Source organism: Saccopteryx bilineata, chromosome 4 (genome assembly GCF_036850765.1).
Source record: "Saccopteryx bilineata isolate mSacBil1 chromosome 4, mSacBil1_pri_phased_curated, whole genome shotgun sequence".
NCBI lineage: Eukaryota > Metazoa > Chordata > Mammalia > Chiroptera > Emballonuridae > Saccopteryx > Saccopteryx bilineata.
Window position 1 is genome coordinate 263,565,754 of NC_089493.1, and position 21,847 is coordinate 263,587,600.

The 21,847-nt window shown below is 44.8% G+C and overlaps 1 protein-coding gene across 4 annotated transcripts in view; it reads left to right on the forward strand.

Moving 5' to 3' along the window:
• Positions 1 to 14,314, forward strand: part of POP7 (POP7 homolog, ribonuclease P/MRP subunit) — a 15,834-nt gene extending 1,520 nt beyond the window's left edge. The window contains exons 1-2 of one of the 4 annotated variants that reach the window (XM_066274422.1): positions 11,228 to 11,473; positions 11,989 to 14,314. In XM_066274422.1, the coding sequence (XP_066130519.1) occupies positions 11,999 to 12,421 (423 nt within the window). In that variant the 5' untranslated portion in view covers positions 11,228 to 11,473; positions 11,989 to 11,998 and the 3' untranslated portion in view covers positions 12,422 to 14,314. Of the gene's footprint in view, positions 1 to 11,227; positions 11,474 to 11,797; positions 11,821 to 11,988 lie in introns of those variants that run through there. The other 3 variants (XM_066274421.1, XM_066274423.1, XM_066274420.1) reach the window with 3 other exon arrangements.
• Positions 14,315 to 21,847: the final 7,533 nt, after the last annotated feature.

The window sequence follows — 21,847 nt, forward strand, 5'->3', positions numbered from 1 at the left end:
GCTGGCAACCTTGGGGTCTCGAACCTGGGTCCTCCACATCCCAGTCCGACGCTCTATCCACTTCGCCATCGCCAGGTCATGCTAACCTGCTTTCTAAAACAACTTTTATTAAAGACAAAATGATCCTTCTCCGTCCAGACGCATAAGTAAGTTCAGGCTTGGTGTGCTGTAATGCAGGGTGGACCTTAGGAGCAACCAGTAAGGTCTTTTGTTCCCGTATGGAGTATCTGCCATGCTTCTGTGTACTTGTAGTTTCAGTATCTGCTTTTGCAGTTTTGTTGACTTTCTTGCAGACGAGATTCCTGCCTCTGCTAACACTCGAGCTGCTTGCTCACAGGCTGGAAAAAGCAGTTGTTTAAAGCAAAGGTTCCTGTGCTGGTTCCACCCATTACCAACTGTGGCCTTGGGCAAATTAATTGACCTCTCTTCTGTGGATTGTATAGTGAGGCACTCAGCATAGTGGTTGACACAGGGCAAGCACTCCGTAAATGTTAGCTAATAAGGGCTTTTGGTTACACAGAGTCAACCATATTCAGTTTTTTAACACTATAAAAATGTATCAACAGAATCCAGGGTAGAAAATTGGAATGATCACCCATAGTTCCTGTGTACCAACTAGCTTGTGACCCTGGGCAAGTCCTGTCCCCCAACTGTAAAATGGGAACCTTGCTGCTGAAGACACTGTGGAAGTGAATTCTATAAGCTCCCTGTTTGAGAAAGGAAACTATGTCAATCTCCCATGCAGTATTAAAGGGAAAAAAACTATAAACAAATCAGTTGGACCTAAAATAGTTTTGTTTATTTGGGTGCTATGCAGAAAAATGTCTTCATCTGTGTTGTTTTAAATTTGCACATTTTTGAGCTAAAAGAAATTTGGTTAGATGATTAATCTAGATGAAAGAGATCTTAAGACTAAACAGCCAAGGTGTACCCTTTTTAAAAAAATGTTTTTATTTTATTGACTTTAGAGAGGAAAGGAGAGAGAGACAGCAACATTTATCTGTTCCTGTATGCATCCTGACCAGGGATCAAACCAGCAATCGTTGCATTTTGGAATGATTCTCTAACGAACGGAGCTATCTGACCAAGCTATCTGGCCAGGGCTGTACCTTTTTCCTTTTTTATTTTCCCTAATTTTTTTTTTAAGTGAGAGGAGGGGAAATAGACTTCTGCAGGCGCCCAGACCAGGATCCACCTGGCAACCCTCTTCTGGGGCCGATGCTCGAATCAACCAAGCTTTCCTTAGTGCATGGGTCGTCACTCAAACCAATTGAGCCACTGTCTGTGAGAGAGAAAGAGAAGCAGATGGTTGCTTCTTATGTGTGCCTGGACTGGAGATCAAACCTGGGACATCCACATGCTGGGCTGACTCTCTGTCCACTGAAGAAACCAGCCGCTGTGGCCTTGTACCCTTTTTCTTTTTTCTTTTTTTTTCTTTCTGAAGCTGGAAACGGGGAGAGACAGTCAGACAGACTCCCGCATGCGCCGCGACCAGAGCCACTCCAGCGCCTGGGTCAGAGGCCAAGGAGCCATCCCCAGCGCCCGGGCCATCCTAGCTCCAATGGAGCCTTGGCTGCGGGAGGGGAAGAGAGAGACAGAGAGGAAGGAGGGGGTGGGGTTGGAGAAGCAAATGGGCGCTTCTCCTATGTGCCCTGTCCGCGAATCGAACCCGGGTCCCCCGCACGCCAGGCCGACACTCTACCGCTGAGCCAACCGGCCAGGGCTTGTACCCTTTTTCTTAATGGCAGATTCCTCTGTGGTATTTGCCTTCAACGAAATGTAAAAAGATAAGGACTATCTTAGTGTCAAATCAGGTTATTACAGAGCTTGGCTTCTCCTATCTAAATTGTGAACCTTTATATTTATCTGGATGTCAAAGTTTGGGAAACATATCTTAGCTATCACAAAAAAACACAACTTGAATAATAGTTTACAAACTATTCTTATTTTTAATGATCAGACAGAAGGCCTTAAAATTAATTCATTGCATTCAGAATTAGTTTCTACCATGTGTTAAGTTCTTTGGTTGACCAAATGTAACTGCTTGTCAAGTTACCAGTGACCCACATTGCTAAATCCACTGGTCCATTATCATATGTGGCTTTTCAGCAGTCGATGACATAGGCAAGTCATTCTCTCTCCAGGAAATGCTTTCTTCACCTGGCTTCCATACTCCCTTGGATTTCTTCCTACCTTGCTGCTGCTCTTAAGTCATTTGCTGGTTCCTCCTCTTCTACCCTATCTTCCAGGACTTAGTCCTTCCTAGACCTCTCCATTGTAACAAGAGGGAATACACAAGATATGAGCCCCATTGCTAGACCTTCTATTCTAAGCTTAGCCATTGCTTCCCACAGGTCATATTGGCTCTTCCCCCTTAGGGGTTCACCAAATCCTGTACATTCTCCCCACTGGTCACACATTTTGTTTGCGTTCTACATTAAACTGTGAGCTGCTTAGCACAGTATGCTATGATTTAGACAGTATTCCAACCTTCTAATAGTGCTCCTTGATCCCACCTCATTGCTGAGTAGTATTCCATGGTGTGGATGTACCAGAGTTTAACTATTTGCCTGCTGGAAGACATCTGAGCTACTTCCAGTTTGGACTATTACAAATAAAACTGCTATGGATGTGTGTACAGATTTTAAATGTTCATGTTTAGTTTTACAAGAAACTGCCAAACTTTTCCAAAGTGGCTGTACCATTTAACATTTCCACAAGTGGCGTATGAGAGATCAGCACTTGGTATTGTCAAGATTTTATTTTGGGTATTCTAATATATGTGTAGTAGTCTTAATGTTTTTTGTTTGTTTGTTTTTAATTTTTCTGAAGTTGGAAACGGGGAGGCAGTCAGACTCCCACATGTACCCGACCGGGATCCACCTGGCCTGCCCACCAGGGGGCGATGCTCTGCCCATCTGGGGTGCTGCTCTGTTGCAACCAGAGCCATTCTAGTGCCTGAGCCAGAGGCCATGGAGCCATCCTCAGCGCCCGGGGCAACTTTGCTCCAATAGAGCCTTGGCTGCGGGAGGGGAAGAGAGACAGAGAGGAAGGAGAGGGGTAGGGGTGGAGAAGCAGATGGGCGCTTCTCCTGTGTGCCCTGGGCAGGAATCGAACCCAGGACTCCTGCACAGCAGGGCGATGCTCTACCACTGAGCCAACCAGCCAGGGCCAGTAGTCTTAATGTTTAATTTACATTTTAAGTGGCTATTGATATTGAACATCTTACGTGCTTGCCTGGCATCCTAATACCCTCTTTGCTAAGTATCTGTTCAAGACTTTTTGCCTATTTTGTAATTGAGTTGTGTTTTTCTTTTTCTTTCTTTTTTTTTTTTTAGGGACAAAGAGAGACAGATAGGGACAGGCAGGAAGGGAGAGAGATGAGAAGCAGTTCTTCGTTGCGGTTCCTTCTTTGTTCATTTCATTGCTTTCTCATATGTACCTTGACCAGGCAGGGGGAGGGGTGTCTACAGCAGAGCTAGTGACCCCTTGCTCAACAACCTCAGGGTTTCAAACCTGAGTTCTCTGCATCCCAGTCCGATGCTCTACCCACTGTGCTACTGCCTGGTCAGGCTAATTGAGTTTTTTTCTCACTCTTGAGTTTAGAGAGTTCTTCATGTATTCTAGATATAAGTCCTTTGTCAGACATATTATTTGCAAATATTTTCTCCCAATTGTGGCTTCTGTGGTCTTTCACAGAATAAATTTTTTTTTTATTTTGATAAAGTACAATTTATCAAATTTTTTTAATGGATTGTGCTTCTGGAATTGTGTCTAAGAACTCTTTACCTGACCCTATGTCATAAAGATGTTTCCTTTGTGTTCTTCTGAAAGGTTTATAGTTATGTTTTATATTTAGATGTACCATCAATTTTGTGGGGTTTTTTTCATAGAACTGAGGTTCCGTTCTTTGCCTATATGTCCAATTGTTTTAACACCACTTGCTGAAAAGACTTACGCTTTCCCCATTCGACTGCTTTTGCGCTGTAAAGCCAGAAGCCAAGGCCAGCTCCAGGGTCACCATCAGAGCAGCCCAGCCCATGCAGGTTCCCATTGGATTCGGACAGTTGGTAAAGAAACAGCGGAGCCAAAAACTGATGGGCCATAGTCTTTAATTCTAGCTTGCACCTGGCGGGCAAGTAAAAACACACACTGGGCTCCAAAACCCACTCACATTCAGTGCTCACAAAGCCACTGACTTATCTGAGTTTCCTAGAATCAAAGGTTTCTAGCTCACCAGCCTTATTCTCCTCAGTTCCCCATCTCCTTCCTTATCCCAGATACAAACTCTACACAAACTGGCATCTCACTCAGCACTCCGCCATCTTGGCTGCTTCTCCTGGCCACATGGCCTCTTTCCGCTGCTCTCTGCTTTGCTCCCTCTGCTCTCTCATGCTAATCATCCCAGGAACCAAGAGCACAAACTCTCGTTCTGCCCCCATTTTATAGTGTAGCTTCACAACCTTTTATCCAATGTACAAAATAGGGAAGTCTCTAATACAAAGTCACTTCTCTGAGGCATGATTGGATTGTACTGCCCCACATCAAAAAGGGTGGGAAAGGCTTAATCCCAAAACCAAGCCCCAGGCTACAAGGATTCTGCCTGCCTTTAGCCCACCCCAACACACATTAATATCACCTGGGCAACGGCCTCCTCACGGGCAGCGCCGTCTTTAACAAAGTGAGCATAATATATTTTATCTGCCCAACATACGCTATTGTTAAAAATTGGCTGGCTGCACTGACTGGGTAGCTCAGTTGGTTGGAGCATCCTTCTGATGCTCCAGGGTTGCAGGTTCAATCCCCAGTAGGGTACATGCAGGAATCAACCGAGTGCATAGATGAGTGGAGCAACAAATTGGTACTAGTATTTCTCTCTCTTTTTCTCTCTCCTCCCCCTTCCTCTCACTCTGGAAATCAATCAGTAAAAGTATTTTTTTTTAAATCAGCTGGCTGTAATTGTGTGATTCTATTTCAGGGTTCTCTGTTCCATTTTATTGATTTTTGTGTCTATCCCTTAGCAGATACCACACTATCTTGAAACTGTGTTTATGTAGTAAGTTATAAGTGTGATTCTAACATTTTCTTTTTCAAAATTGCTTTATCTATGCCTGGCCTGTGGTGGTGCAGTGGATAGATCATCAACCTGGAATGCTGAGGTCGTCAGTTTAAAACCCTGGGTTGAGGCCCTGGCCGGTTGGCTCAGTGGTAGAGCGTTGGCCTGGCGTGCAGTAGTCCTGGGTTCGATTCCCGGCCAGGGCACACAGGAGAAGTGCCCATCTGCTTCTCCACCCCTACCCCTCTCCTTCCTCTCTGTCTCTCTCTTCCCCTCCCACAGCCAAGGCTCCATTGGAGCAAAGTTGGCCCCGGGCGCTGAGGATGGCTCTATGGTCTCTGCCTCAGGCACTAGAATGGCTCTGGATGCAACAGAGCAGCGCCCCCTGGTGGGCATGCCGGGATCCACCCGATCAGGCGCATACAGGAGCCTGTCTGCCTCCCCGTTTTCAACTTCAGAAAAATACAAAAAAAAAATAAAAAATTAAAACCCTGAGTTGGCCAGACCAGGCGGTGGCTCAGTGGATAGAGCATCAGACTGGGATGTGGAGAACCCAGGTTCGAGACCCCGAGGTTGCCAGCTTGAGCGCGGGCTCATCTGGTTTGAGCAAAAGCCCACCAGCTGCAACCCAAGGTCGCTGGCTCCAGCAAGGGGTTATTCGGTCTGCTGTAGCCCCACAGTCAAGGCACATATGAGAAAGCAATCAATGAACAACTAAGGTGTTGCAACGCGCAACAAAAAACTAATGATTGATGCTTCTCATCTCTCTGTTCCTGTCTGTCTGTCCCTGTCTATCCCTCTCTCTGACTCTCTCTCTGTCTCTGTAAAAAGTAAATAAATAAAATAAATAAAACCCTGCGTTGGCCTGGTCAAGGGCACATACAACAAGCAACCAATGAACAGCTCAAGTGAAGCAGCTACGAGTTGATACATTTCATTCCCTCACGCACTCTTCTCTCTGTAAAATCAGTAAATCTTTTTTAAAAATTGCGACCTGTGGTGTTTCAGTGGATAAAGCATTGACTTGTAATGCTATTAAGGTTGCCAGTTCAAAACCTTGGGTTTGCCTGGTCAAGACATATAAGAAGCAACTAGGAGTTGATGCTTCCTGCTCCTCCCTACCTTCTCTCTCGCTCTCTCCTCTCTATAAAAATCAATCAATAAAAATTGCTTTAACTATTATTCTTGTCTTTCCAAATAAATTTTACAGTAAACATTTATGTGCAAAAATTCTTGCTTGGGATTTTCATAGGAATTGTATTAAAGCTAGAAATCAAATTGGAGAGTTGATATCTTGACTACGTTGAATCTTTCAACACACGGACATGGTATAGCTCTTCATTTACTTAGATCTTTGATTTTTTCCATTAGCATTTAGTAATTTTCAGCATATGGATTTTGTAGATGTCTTGTTAGACTTGAATGTAAATATATCTCCCACCTCCCCCATTTCTGTGGTGATTGTAAGTTTTTTGTAGATTCCTTGGGATTTTTTCATGTATCTAGTTATGTCATTTGAAAGTAGAGACAGTTTTATTTCTTCCTTTCCAATCTGTATTCCTTTCTTGCCTTCCTGCATTGACTGGGACTTCCAACAATAAGCGGTAAGAGAAGACATTGTTGCCTTGTTTCTGATTTCAAAGGGGGGGGGCAGTCTTTTACCATTAAGAATAATGGTAGCTGTAGGTCTTTTGTAGGTGCTTTTTATCAGGTTGAAGTTCCTTCTATTCTTTGCTTACAGTTTTTATAAATGGATACTAAATTATGTTAGTTTTTCTGCATCAACTGATATGATTATGTGGATTTTTTTTTTAGACTGTTAATGTGGTAGGTAATATTGATTGGCTTTCTTGTATTGAACTATCTTTGAAATCAGCTCTACATGATCATGGTTGATAATTCTTTTTATATATAGTAGTCCCTGCTTATCTGTGGGAGATACATTCCAAAGACCTCAGTGGTTACCTGAAACCACAGATAGTATCAAACCCTATATATACTATGGTTTTTTTTATGCATACAAATCTTTTCTCTTAAAAGAAGCACTTTACGGCTTCTCTTTGGCATATCTGAATTGCCAGCCTCACTACTCTTGCTCTTTGGGGTCATTAAGTAAAATAAGGGTTACTTGAACATAAGCACTGCAATACCTTGATAGTTGATCTGATAACCAAGATGGCTTCTAAGTGGTTAATGTGTGGGTAGCGTATACAGTGTGGATGTCCTGGACAAAGGGATGAGTCACATTCCTGGAGAGCAGCAAGGCACTATTTCATCACACTATTGAGAACACACAATTTAAAACTTATGAATTATTTCTGGAATATTTCATATAATATTTTCAGATTTCAGTTGACCATATTTAACTGAAACCACGGAAAGTGAAACTGTAGATAAAGGGGGACCACTGTTGGATTCAGTTTGCTAACATTTTATTGAGGATTTTTGCATTTTTGTTCATGAGAGATATTTGTCTGTAGTTTTCTTCATTTATATTTGTCTTGTTTTTTTGGGGGGGAGGGTTGGTTTTTGTGTTTATTTATTTATTTATTTATTTTTTATTATTATTTTTTTTGGTTTTTGTGTTTTTTTTAAAAAATATCAATTCTTTGTTGCAGTCATTGATTGGTTTCTCATATGTGCCTTGACTGGGGGGCTACAGCAGACCGAGTGACCCCTTCCTCAAGCCAGAGACCTTGGGCTCAAGCTGGTGAGCCTTGCTCAAACCCAATGAGCCTGCACTCAAGCTGGTGACCTCAGGGTCTCGAACCCGGGTCCTCTGGGTCCCAGTCTAACCCTCTATCCACTGCACCACCGCTTGGTCAGGCTATATTTGTCTGGTTTTGACCTTATAAAATTAGTTGGGAAGTGTTCCTACACTGTTTACTGGAAGAGATTGTGTAGAATTTGTGTTATTTCTTCTTTTGATAGAATTCACCAGTGAAACCATCTGGGACTAGGTATTTCTTTTTCTAAGGTTTTTTTTAAGCTATTACCGTATTTTTTGCTTTATAAGATACACCTGACCATAAGACACACCTAGGGTTTTAAGGAGGAAAATAAAAAAATATATATTCTGAACCAAATGGTGTGTTAAAATATTTAATTAAAATATGGTAATTTAATAGTTATAGGACTGTTCAGAGTATCTGTTTCATCTTGGGTGAGTTTGGTTGTGGTTTTCTAGGAAATGGTCTATTTCATCTGTTTTTAATTTTAAATTTTTATTTAGAAAATTAACAGGGTGACTGATCAATCAGAGTACATAGGTTTCAGGTAAACATTTCTATAGCATTTGAACTGTTATGTTTAGAGTCATTGGTCTATTTCATCTAAGTTGTCAAATTTATGTACATATATAGAATTGTTTGTATTACTCTTAGTATCTTTTAGTGTGTGAGGAATTTTTAGTGTTATCCCCTTTCATTTCTAATAATCATAATTTGAGTCTTCTTTCTCTTGTCCTCTCTTTTTTTCTAGTCTCGCTAGATCAATTTTATTTAGCTTTTCAAAAAGCTAGCTTTTGCCCTGGCAGGATAGCTCTGTTGATTAGAGTGTAGCCCCAATATGCAAAGGTTGCAGGTTTGATTCTAGGTCAGGGCATATACAGGAACAGATTGATGTTTATGTCTTTCTTAAAAAAAATAATTAAAAGCCTGACCAGGTGGTGGCGCAGTGAATAGAGTGTCGGACTGGGATGCAGAAGACCCAGGTTCGAGACCCCGAGGTCACCAGCTTGAGTGCGGGCTCATCTGGTTTGAGCAAAAAAAACAGCCCACTAGCTTGAACCCAAGGTCGCTGGCTCCAGCAGGGGGTTACTTGGTCTGCTGAAGGCCCGCGGTCAAGGCACATATGAGAAAGCAATCAATGAAAACTAAGGTGTTGCAATGCGCAATGAAAAACTAATGATTGATGCTTCTCATCTCTCTGTCCCTGTCTATCCCTCTCTCTGACTCACTCTGTCTTTGTAAAAAAAAAAAAAAAAATTAAAAAAGAACACTAGCTTTTTGTTTGAGTTTCTTTACTATGTTAAATTTCACTGTTTTATGCTTTTTTTTTTTTTTTTTTTTTGAGAGAGAGACAGAGAGAAACAAAGACAAACAGGAAAGGAGAGAGATGAGAAGCATCAACTGTAATTGTAGCACTTTAGTTGTTCATTGATTGCTTCTCATACACGCCTTGACCAGGGGCAGGGGGTGGAAGAGGCTCTAGTCAAACCAGTGACTCTTTGCTCAAGCCAGTAACCTTGGGCTTCAAGCCAGCAACCACAGGATCATGTCCATGATCCCACACTCAAGCCCGCAACGCCATGCTCAAACTGATGACCTGGGTTTCAAACCTGGGTCCTCAGTGTCCCAGGTTGATGCTCTGTTCATTGCACCACCACTTGGTCAGGCATTTTAAATACTCGTTTTTGCTCTTTATTATTTCCTCCCATCTTCTTGCGTTGGCTTTATTTGGCTTTTCTTTTTCTAGTTCCTTGAGATATAAACTTAGATTATGCTTCCCTTCTTTTTTTTTTTTTTTTTTTTTTTTTTTTGTATTTTTCTGAAGCTGGAAACGGGGAGGCAGTCAGACAGACTCCCACATACGCCCCACCGGGATCCACCCGGCATGCCCACCAGGGGGCGATGCTCTGCCCATCTGGGGCATTGCTCTGCTGCAACCAGAGCCATTCTAGCACCTGAGGCAGAGGCCATAGAGCCATCCTCAGCGCCCAGGCCAACTTTGCTCCAATGGAGCCTTGGCTGTGGGAGGGGAAGAGAGAGACAGAGAGGAAGGGGAGGTAGAGGGGTGGAGAAGCAGATGGGTGCTTCTCCTGTGTGCCCTGGCCGGGAATCGAACCTGGGACTCCTGCACGCCAGGCCAACGCTCTACCACTGAGCCAACCGGCCAGGGCTGCTTCCCTTCTTTTAAACATACTGTTCCGTTGTTCCAGAAAACTCCTTGGTTCCCAGGAGAACTGTTTAACCATTAAAACTCAGCTCAGATGTCACTTCTGAGGCAGGATAGGGTTGTAGCCAGCCTTTCCTCCTCACCTACTAGCTTTCTCCCTCACCTCACCCCTAACCCCCCCCCCCCAAAATACTTATGGTTAATGAAGGAATCTGAAGCTAAAGGAGAACCTGACCTCTACCTAACCCCCAGTAAAATGAGATTGGACTCCACATTTGGCAACTAGCGGGTTCCAGGGACCATAAGAATGACAACTCATGTGTAGGCTCTACTAGGTAATAGTGGGCTTCACAGCTCCATGGCAAGACTTTCCCCATTTGAGTGATGGGAAAACTCAAGCAGACAGTAGTTCGTGGTCCCCAGTGCAGATCTAACCCTTTTCGGAAGGGATCTCTCCAAAAGCTGTGCCTATAGATGGGCAGACAACCCCCTTTTCAGGCAGTCAACCTTTCCCCACTGGCCTTAGGAAGCCAGGAACCGCGTCCCCCACCCCTAGCCCACGCTTCGTCTTGCCTTGCCCGCTAGGGGGCGCAAATCTCTTCTCCAAGGTCGCCGAGAGCAGCCGAAGAACTGGTGGGTGATAGTTGAGGGGTGTGGGTGGATCAACAAACGCCCAGGGAGACATGAAACCTGGGCCTCATAGCTTGGGTCCCCAAGGGCTGGCCTGGGGTCAGCCCGACAAGAGGTAGGGACGGGTCCTCGTGAACTGAAGGGGAGTCGAAAAGCACTGCACCGTCGAGGGCCTTAAATCGCTAGTCAATACCCCGCCTCCGTCTTCTGGACAACTGGGACTTTTGGAGGGAGGTCAGCTCTGTAAACTCTGCCACGCCTCCTTTGACCAGAGGAACTACGATGGATGCAGGAGTCCAGACTTGTTTTAAGGCCCCTTCAGGATCACGTTATCCTGAACTCACTGCTCTTTCTACTGTCTTTGCAAGACCCTCTCCTACATTCTCTATGCCCCTAGGAAAGCCGCCTTTACCCCCCTTCTTCACCCCGCCCGATTCCGGTCCCAGGACCCCTCCGCAGGCCAGGAACTTGGACTGGCCTAGGGAAGCCGATCCTTCTACTGATCCTCCCTGATTCAACTTGGTACCCGCCCCCTGCCACTGTGCCCCGCCTCCGAAGGAGGAAGCGTGAAGCCTCGCGGTACTGCTCCAGCGCTCAAGGAAAGGGGCGGGGATAACGGAGGCCGAGAAGGTGATTCGTGGGTCTCTCAGGAGGCCGCGTTGGGGTGGGGGTGGAGGTTGCGCGTGCGCACTTTGCATCGCTTGTATAAGCCGTGTTTCCTGAAATCCTGGCATTTCTGTTGAGCGCCACTTTCCGTCTTTTCCCTTCTTGGGATCTGAGTGTCCTGGGCTGCGCCCTCCATTCGGGTCGGTGGGCACAACGCGTGAGTGTGGCCTGGCAGGGGAGAGAGCCGCGTGCGCGTGGAAGCCACGGTGGACCGAAGAAGGGTAGGTAAGGGGGTGGTGGGGGCCCTGAGGTTGGGACGATGTGATGAATGAATAGGGACCAAGAACTGGTGGTGTGAGAGTTAAGGGAGCTTGAAGTGATGGGCGGGGACTGAGATTGGAGAAGGGAAGAGGTGCGTTGCATGCGTTCCCACCCCACCCCCCTTTTTGTATGTGACAGAGAGAGGGACAGACAGGAAGGGAGAGAGAGGAGAAGCATCAGTCCTTCCTTGCGGCACCTTAGTTGTTCATTGATTGCTTTCTCATACAGTAGACGGAGTGACCCCTTGCTCAAACCTTGGGCTCAAGCTGGTGAGCGCCAGATGAGCCCGCGCTGGAGCTGGCGACCTCCGGGTCAGAACCTGGGTCCTCCACTTCCTAGTCTGACGCTCTATCCACTGCTCTACCGCCTGGTCAGGCATGCGTCTCCTTCTGACTACATCCTTTGGGCAGGAAATGAGGTAGGAAAGGAAGCGAAGTTGCTTGTCACCCCTCGCTGATCTTGTCTTTTTCCCCTGCCAGGGCACGCAGCATGGCAGAAAACAGAGAGCACCGTGGGATGGTTGAGGCTGAGCTGGATCCTGTGGAATATACCCTTAGAAAACGGCTGCCCCATCGCCTGCCCCGGAGGCCCAATGACATTTATGTCAACATGAAGACTGACTTTAAGGCCCAGCTGGCCCGCTGCCAGAAGCTGCTGGATGGTGGTGCGCGGGGTCAGAATGCATGCACTGAGATCTACATTCATGGCTTGGGCCTAGCCATCAACCGCGCAATCAATATTGCCCTACAGCTGCAGGCAGGCAGTTTTGGGTCCTTGCAGGTGGCTGCCAATACCTCCACAGTGGAGCTAGTTGATGAGCTGGAACCAGAGACTGATACACGAGAGCCGCTGACTCGCATCAGAAACAACTCTGCCATCCACATTCGAGTCTTCAGGGTCACACCCAAGTAATTAGAATGAGCCTGGCTTACCTTATCCACCCACCCTCAGCTAGGCTCAGATATGACTCTTTTTATACTGAGTACTGTTGTGGACCTCCTACCAGAGCCATCTAAGGAAAAGCCTGTTGTCTCACAGCCCAGAGGACTCTGAATTGAGAGGAGGAGAGTGTCTCTTGGGCCCAAGCAATAGGCCTTTCTAAATCTTTGTGGTCTATAACCAACCATTATCATAGACAATAAAAAGTATGGAGTTGTGTTAGTGGCCACCACCTACCCCATTGCCACTGCATCTTCCCTGTGTGAAGCCTGTGTGTACCTGAGAAGGAGAGTAGGTAACATGAGCATTTAGGTGCAGGAGGGGACCCTGGCTGCCTTCTCAGAGAGTATAGATTGTACCAGGGGTCCCCAAACTACGGCCCGCGGGCCACATGTGGCCCCCTGAGGCCATTTATCTGGCCCCCGCCGCACTTCCGGAAGGGGCACCTCTTTCATTGGTGGTCAGTGAGAGGAGCATAGTTCCCATTGAAATACTGGTCAGTTTATTGATTTAAATTTACTTGTTCTTTATTTTAAATATTGTATTTGTTCCTGTTTTGGTTTTTTTACTTTAAAATAAGATATATGCAGTGTGCATAGGGATTTGTTCATAGTTTTTTTTTAATGTCCGGCCCTCCCAACAGTCTGAGGGACAGTGAACTGGCCCCCTGTGTAAAAAGTTTGGGGACCCCTGGATTGTACTATGGATGATGTAATATAAATTAGTACAGTGCAGAAGCCTGACAGCCCAATGTTTGCTTTAAAATTTTTTGTTCTCTCAGAGGTGGGCCAAATAGATAAGGTGTACCCTCTTGCCTGCTGAATACAGTTGGGATAGTTGTATGCTCAGAAGCATCAGTCTCTGGTACAGGTTCCCAGGCACAGGAAAGGTAGGGATTAAAAATGAAGCACTTGGGGTGGTGAACACAATACAATATTTAGATGACGTCTTACAGAGTTGTACACCTGAAACCTGTATAATTTTATTAACCAGTGTCACCTCAGTAAATTCAGTTAAAAATAAATAAAAATGAAGGAACAAAGACTGGGATCTCCTTTGTATTAGGCTCTGTGGTAGGGACTGACACATAGCTTCATTCACTTTCTGGTCCTGTGGGACCCAAGTTGTTCCAAGCAGCTATGGTCCAGAGTTCTTTAGATCCTTCTGGTTGGGCTACTCTACTGGAAAGGAAAACCTCCCCAAATTACTGGGCACACAGATAATAAATACTTTTTGTTTGGGTATTTCTATAAAGATCTGATTTCTCATGTTTACAAATGAGTCATCTAAAGCAATGTTTATCAGCCCTGGCCGGGTAGTTCAGTTGTTTAGAGCGTTGTCCCAATATGCCAAGGTTGCAGGGTTTTTTTTTTTGTTTTTTTTTCATTTTTTCTGAAGCTGGAAACAGGGAGAGACAGTCAGACAGACTCCCGCATGCGCCCGACCAGGATCCACCCGGCTCGCCCACCAGGGGCCACACTCTGCCCACCAGGGGGGATGCTCTGCCCATCTTGGGTGTCGCCATGTTGTGACCAGAGCCACTCCAGCGCCTGAGGCAGAGGCCACAGAGCCATCCCCAGCGCCCGGGCCATCTTTGCTCCAATGGAGCCTTGGCTGCAGGAGGGGAAGAGAGAGACAGAGAGGAAAGTGTGGCGGAGGGGTGGAGAAGCAAATGGGCGCTTCTCCTGTGTGCCCTGGCCGGGAATCGAACCCGGGTCCTCCGCACGCTAGGCTGACGCTCTACCGGGTTGCAGGTTTGATCCCCAGTCAGGGCACATACAAGAATCAACAAATGAGTGCATAAATAAGGACTGCAAACATGTTTCTATCTCCCTCTCTAAAATCAATAAATTTTTAAAATTCTTAAAAAAAATAAAGCAATGTTTATCAAAGTGGGTGATGATTCATTTGTGTGTGATAAAATCAATTTACTGAATCATAGACTTAAAAAAGCAAGTAGAAGTAAGTGCAATTTAAATGGCAGTTTTGTTGCCACTTTCTCAGTTACCTATGTGTTTATATCTACACATATATACTAGGTACCTAAGCTGTGTTTTACTGTGCTCAAGATCACAAGTTTGGCCCTGGCCAGTGGCTCAGTGGATAGAGTGTCGGACTGGCATATGGAGGTCCCAGGTTTGATTCTTGGTTAGAGCACACAGGAGAAGTGACCATCTGCTTCTCTCTCTCTCTTCCTCTCCCACAGCCAGTGGCTTGATTTGTTCAAGTGTGGCCCCCAGAGATAAGGATAGCTCGGTTGGTCTGAGCACATCAAACTTAGGCACTAAAAATAGTTCAGTACTCGAGCATCAGTCCCAGACAGGGTTACCGTTGCTGGATGGATCACAGTCGGGGTGCAAGTGGGAGTCTGCCTCACTACCCTCCTCTCACCTAAAAAAAAAAAGTCACAAGTTTGAGAACTTCTAATTTAAAGGTTAGGAACAGAAGTTTGCTCTAGTTTCCCTGAAGGTAGTTTGCTTTGGGTTTTGAAAATCAGGCTTGAGTACTACTGTTGATGAGGGACCTTGATGCTGGGTGAGTGACTGCCAGTAACTCAGAAAAGCAGACTTCTTGCAGAAGAACTAGCGTTTCATTCAAACAACTAAACATGCTGAGTAACTACTGTGAGCCAAGGCCTGGATTAAGCCCTGGGGATACAAAGGTGAGTGTAAAATGGCCTCCACTTTCAAGGAGCTCATTATTTAATTGGGAAGGTGGGTAAAAACAATTTTTGTGAATGAGGAAAAATGTGTTATAAAAAAAGTAAGAGTAGCCATGATATGGAAATGGGGAGAAGGAAACACTAACTTTCTGGTGAAGTTCAAGATGGTTTCACCTTTGACCTAGGATTTAGAGGATGAATAGGGCTTTGCCAAAAAGATGGGAGAGGCCATCTCTGGTAGAGAGGTTGATATGCACAAAGAGGATTCACAAATAAATAGGATGTATTCTGGGGCTGGAGGGTTATTCAGTAGCTAGAAAGCATGAGGTGGGAGACTTGAAAGAGATAAGATGGGATACATTCCTATCACATCCCTGTAACCCCCATTCCCCTCTTCTTGACTACAAGTTTTGTTTGCCCTGGAGCCCTCCCCGTAGCAGAGGAGCCATCAGGAAGCTGGATGGAACTATGTGTCTCCCTGCACGTATGTGTTCTTGTGTCTGTGCTCCTGGCCTGGGCCCAGCTGAGGTGGTGGCAGGCAGCCCTTCTGTGTTTGGTTTGTTTTGGCAACTATGTCTCCCAGCCTATTTGTTTGTTGTTTCTACTCCATGTTCCCTCACTGCTTGCCAGTGTGGCTTCCCTCAGTGGCAGGTTTATAGAAACAGCCCTTAGACATTGGGGGGCATGGGGGATCACTCTTGAGAGTGTGGGAGCAGGCAGCAGATGAGGGAAAGCTTATTGCATCTACTAGAGTCTGTGCATGGTGGGCGGGGCAGGGAACTCCATCCCATTTGTAGGGAGGCCAGGAAACATTGTCTGACTCTGGCCTCTGTCCACCCCTCTCCCCACTTATATTGGCTCTCTGGTATTCCATCAAAACTTGGGAGCCTGACCAGGTGGTGGCGCAGTAGATAGAGCTAGAGCGTCGGACTGGGATGCGGAAGGACCCAGGTTCGAGACCCCGAGGTTGCCAGCTTGAGCGCGGACTCATCTGGCTTGAGCCAAAAAACAAACAAACAAACAAAAAAAACTCACCAGCTTGGACCCAAGGTCGCTGGCTCGAGCAAGGGGTTACTCGGTCTGCTGAAGGCCCACGGTCAAGGCACATATGAGAAAGCCATCAGTGAACAACTAAGGTGTCACAACGAAAAACTGATGATTGATGCTTCTCATCTCTCTCCGTTTCTGTCTGTCTATCCCTCTCTCTGATTCTCTCTCTGTCCCTGTAAAAAAAATAATTAAAAAATTTAAAAAAATAAACAAAAAAACCTTGGGAAATGAAGGAAGGGAGTAAGGGCAGAAGGTGTATCCAAATACAGTTCCCCTTCCTTTTTTTTACCCAACAGCTGCAGAGCCCTCAATGAGTGCAAAATGATCTCCTACTTCAAAAACATCCTCAGAGGCCAAAATTCAAATGCTTATTTTAGAGGTGGGCATAGATATTTGCTCATCATCCGTAGTGTTACTGAGTATCCATTAGTTATAGGGATTTGAGTTAGGTGTGAGGCCTGCCAGGAGGAACCATTGGGTTCTGTAAAATCTAATAAGAAGCAGGACAGAAAGATTTAAAAAGGCAAATAGCCCTGGACAGATAGCTCAGTAGGTGAGAGCACAGTCCCAAAGCGCAGATTTTGCTGGTTCAGTCCCCAGTCCCAGCACATACAGGAATAGCTCAATGTTCCTGTCTCTCTCTCTCCCCTTTCCTCTTGCACTGAAATTAATAAAAGAAACATTAAAAAAAAAGACAAGAGCATTCCGGGCTTTTGCCTCAGTATCCCCTCAGGCTCTCCCAAACACTATATAAACTCACCCCTAGTCTGTAACCTGCGCTCCTCTCCCCCAGGAGAAGTGCCCGGCAGGGTTCCTTTTTTCCTTTCAATAAAGCCTGTGACTCTGGTCAAAAAAAAAAAAAAAAAAAAGACAAATAATTTGCATGTGTTTGAAACTGTCCTGGTATTTGTAAGGGCTACTATTGTTAGTATGAACCACTTTTCTAAGGAACGGTTTGGGGGTCTCTTAATGTAGATATGGAGAGGGGAAGAAAGGTGATTTATGTGTGTGTGATTTACAAGGTTGGGTTATTAATTCTGTCAGGCTTTTTAAATTGTGGCTTACCTGGCAGGGAAAAAGGTCTTCAGGACACATGAACTGTTTTAGATGGGCTGATGATTCTCCTGTGTAGGTCCCCCCATTATGTCCCAGGTGAGTTCCTGGTGTTTGGTCAGGAGTTGGGGAAGAATGGTATGTTCTATAAACCTTTGAACCTATGGAGAAGTTGGATTAGTTGTTGCTTAGGGAACAGATGTCCAGCTTCACAGAGATTTGGAGTGAGGCCAAGGTTATCCCCCTAAGAAAGAAGTCTGTGAAAATGATCACTTCAGACTCCACCTTCCTAAGGGCACAATGGATGCTTTTTAATTTATGTTTTCTAGATTTTCAATCATCACATATAGTTTTTGTAGTAAGAAAACATTAATTTTTACAAAGCCTATTCATCTGTTCTCTACGTGGGGTGATCAGGGGAGTTAGTCATCAAACTGATGAGATAACTCAAGGAGAAGAAGTAATTTCATTGCCCAGTCCAGTAATGAGTAAATAAATGCCTGACAAATGGATGAATGGATGGGTGGATGTACAGGAAGGCAGCTTACTATCTGCTCTATAACAAGCCTCTGCTGTCTTGAGAGACATCAAATGTCTTGTCACTGGAAATATGCAAGCAGAGGGTGGGCCTTCACCTTCATAAGACCTCCTAGGACCCTTTCAAATACATGAATCTTGTTTGCTATAAGAAAAATAAACTTTCCTGAAAGTACTAAATTATTTTCTGGTTGATGAAATAAGACATGAGCAGAAGGGCTCACTTGTATACACATTAGGGATGCCTGTGGGATCAAACAATAGGTTCTTGTAATTTGCCAGTTCTCAGTCAATGAACAATTTGGGGAAATATTTGCTAAATTTGGATGTTTGAGTGTACGTCTAAGGCTGCTATAAACTTCCCTTGAGTAGATCTTGGCCTATATTTCTCCAAGTAGGAAGAGACTATAGGACCACCCAGTAGAGTTCATGCAAAATTCTTAAAAAGTCTCTGAGCCCTATGTTAGCAAAATGGAACTTTGTATCCACAATTGTACGCCTGCAAAGGGCTTACAGGGGAGAAAAACATTACTCCCAATACTATTGCCAGTAGTATTTTTCTTTTTCAGTTAGGACTTCCTAATTTTATTTCTGCTTGGACAGGAAAGTTACTCTGGCCAATTTAGCATCTCTGTCCTCTGATAGAGCAGGGGTTGGGAATCTTTTGGGCTGAGAGAGCCATGAATGCCACAAGTAATTCTGTGAGAGCCATACAACATGTTTAACACTAAATACAAGTAAATGTGTGCATTTTATGTAAGACCAACACTTTTAAAGTACAATAAGTCTCTGAATTCTTTTTAATAACGTTGTTATGCTGTTGCTAACCAATGATGAATAAAGTACTTCTTATCATTAATGCGACTTCTGATGCTGCATGGTTTTGCTGATGGCTTTGTAGTCTGGTTGATACGTGGTGAGGTTAAGCTTCATGCAGGTGTTGAGACTTCCATCCATTAAACGTGATCGTAGGTTGGTCTTAACGTTCTTTAGATGTGAGAAGGACTGCTCACATGCATACATAGAGCCAAACATTGTCAGTACAGCAATACTCACACGCTGCAGTGTGTGGTATGTGATGGGAAGCACGTTCCAAGTTTTGACAATCAGCTGGTCCACGGGTTGAAGTTTTTTATTTCTCCCCACTTGTGTTTGCTGGCCAATTCTGCTTGCTGTCGTGCAAGTCTTTCCAAATCTTTATTCAGTGGCTTGAACTTATTCACCCACATGTCTGAGGCCTTCAGGTCAGCAGCTTGTAGCTCAAAATGTCTGACAGGGACACTGGGGATTTAACTCAGGTCGGCGCTGTCCACTGCACACTCATGTGGATGGGTGATGAACTTAAAAAGACGAGTGTGCTCACAAAATTCTCCAAAGCGCACTTTGAATGACTGCAAGAGATTAGATGTGAAGCATGCTAACTGCTGGAGATCAATATGTTGAGCAGGTTCACTTACTGTGCATGCATCTTTAAACTCTCCCAGTTTTTCAAAGTGGGAGACCTGTTTCAATGTCCGCGATGAAGAGTTCCAGCTTGTTTTCAAATGCAAACACTGCTTGTTGAAGGGATAAGACTGTATTTCCAATGCCTTGCATTTTCACATTAAGCTGGTTCAGATCTTCAGTCATGTCCACGAGATAGTAGAACTTCAGGAGCCACTCACTATTAGCTAACTCAGGATGCTCAATGTTTTTCATTTCAAGAAAAGTCTGGATTTCGCTCAGACAAGCCGCGAAACGGCTGAGCACCTTCCCTCTTGACAACCAATGCACATTGTTGTGCAGAAGCAGACCAGGATAATTATTCCCAACTTCATCCAGCAGTGTTTTAAACTGGTGATCATTTAAAGCTCGAGCAACAATAAAGTTGACCACCCGAATGACCAGCGACATCACCTCACCAAGCTGCTTGCCACACATCTGAGCACAGAGCACTTCCTGATGTAGGAGCAGTGAAAACTTAGAATGGGTCTCTTTTCATGTTCACGAAGAAGCGCTACGAATCCTCTGTTTTTCCCCACCATGCACGGAGCACCATCAGTACACACCAAAATAAGTTTATCCATTGGTAGATTTTTTTCTTTAGTGAACTCAGTGAAAGACTTGAATAAATCCTCCCCTCTTGTCATCTCTTTCATAGGCAAAACAGCAAGACTTCCCTCATGTAGTGAGTCTCCGACAGCATACCTTGCAATCACGCTGAACTGGGATAAATGGCTTACGTCTGTTGACTCATCCAAAGCGAGAGAAAAGAATGGTGCTGCATTTATGTCCTTCACTTGTGTTGCCTCAATTTGATTTGCCATCATGATGGTATGATCGTGAATAGTTCTTGCCAACAGAGGCATGTCTTTTATTCATTTGATTATCTTGTCTTTATCTGAAAAGTCATCAAAAAGTTCATTGACAACATCAAGCATGAATGTTTTGGCATAGTTCCCATCTGTGAATGGCTTTCCATTTCTCACAATTGCTAAAGCACCAGCAAAGCTAGCCGAATTCCAGTCACCTTGTTGGGTCCAAACATGGACCCAACTAGCTTGCTGCTGACTAGCTTGCACTCTGCATAGTAGCTCTTGACATGCTTTCTTCCTGCTGTCCCTCGCTGGATATTTCGATACAAATGTAGTATGGCGTGTGTCGAAGTGCACTTTATATTTGACCGTTTCATCGATGCAATTTTATCATTGCATATTAGACACACTGCAGAACCTGCTCTCTCACAAGGCGAATTCCTCTGTCCATTTTTGCTGAAAAGTACAATACTCCTCATCTTTTCTTCTTTTAGCCATCTTCTTCGTCAAAAGGGTTTCTGCAATTAGCTAGCTGACTACTTGATTAAAAGGAAGGAAATTTATTTCCTGACCTCACAATGACCTGTGTGCGTTAGGCATTATCAATAAAAATTTGGTGTTGTCCTGGAGGACAGCTGTGATTGGCTCCAGCCACCCGCAACCATGAGCATGAGTGATAGGAAATGAATGGATTGTAATACATGAGAATATTATATATTTTTAAAGTTATTATTTTCTTTTTATTAAAGATTTGTCTGCAAGCCAGATGCAGCCATCAAAAGAGCCACACCTGGCTCGCGAGCCATAGGTTCCCGACACCTGTGATAGAGGATAAGTGATGTGAGAAGAGGCTTAGAAATACTCAGCTGTATCTGTAAGCCAGAGATCCAAGGATCTGGGCTGACACTTGTCACAGAAACCTAACTGGGGAAAGTGGTTCTGAAGCTCAAGGAGGGGTATTAGTGCTCTGGAAGCCCTTGGGGAATTTAAGAGACAAGAAACTGATAAAGATGGCCCCATAACACTAGTCTAAGGTAGGTTAAAAGTCTCATACAGCCTGACCAGGCGGTGGCGCAGTGGATAGAGGGTCGGACTGAGATGCGGAAGACCCAGGTTTGAGACCCCGAGGTCGCCAGCTTGAGCACAGGCTCATCTGGTTTGAGCAAAGCTCACCAGCTTGGACCCGAGGTTGCTGGCTCGAGCAAGGGGTTACTCGGTCTGCTGTAGCCCCACAGTCAAGGCACATATGAGAAAGCAATCAATGAACAACTAAGGTGTCACAACAAAAAAACTAATGATTGACGCTTCTCATCTCTCTCCGTTCCTGTCTGTGTGTCCCTATCTATCCCTCTCTCTGACTTTCTCTCTGTCTCTGTTAAAAAAAAAAAAAAAGTCTCATACAGTCCAAGGGCTTTGGGCTTTTCTAGGGATCCACATTGATGGGGCAAGAACTCCCTAGCTGGCTCCAGGCTTTGAACGAACATGAATAAGTTTGAAACTTGTCTTGATATCTGTGTCTTTATTCATCTCTAACTCCCATAGGGACACCATTTTACTCAGTTGTGTTCAGGAGCAAGCTTCTCCCAAGGGTAGTCAATGTATACACACAGAGATACCTCTGTCCACATCACACTATTCTCAGGAGTTTTTCCAGTGAGCTGCTTGATGAGGCAGCTTTAACACCAGAGATAAGATACCATGAACCTGTGCCCAGCTCCTCAGAGGGAACAGTGGAAGGTGCTGGAGGAAAGCCAAAGAATATGCTGGGGGTTTGGCCTCCAGGCCTCCAAAGTGAGAACAAAT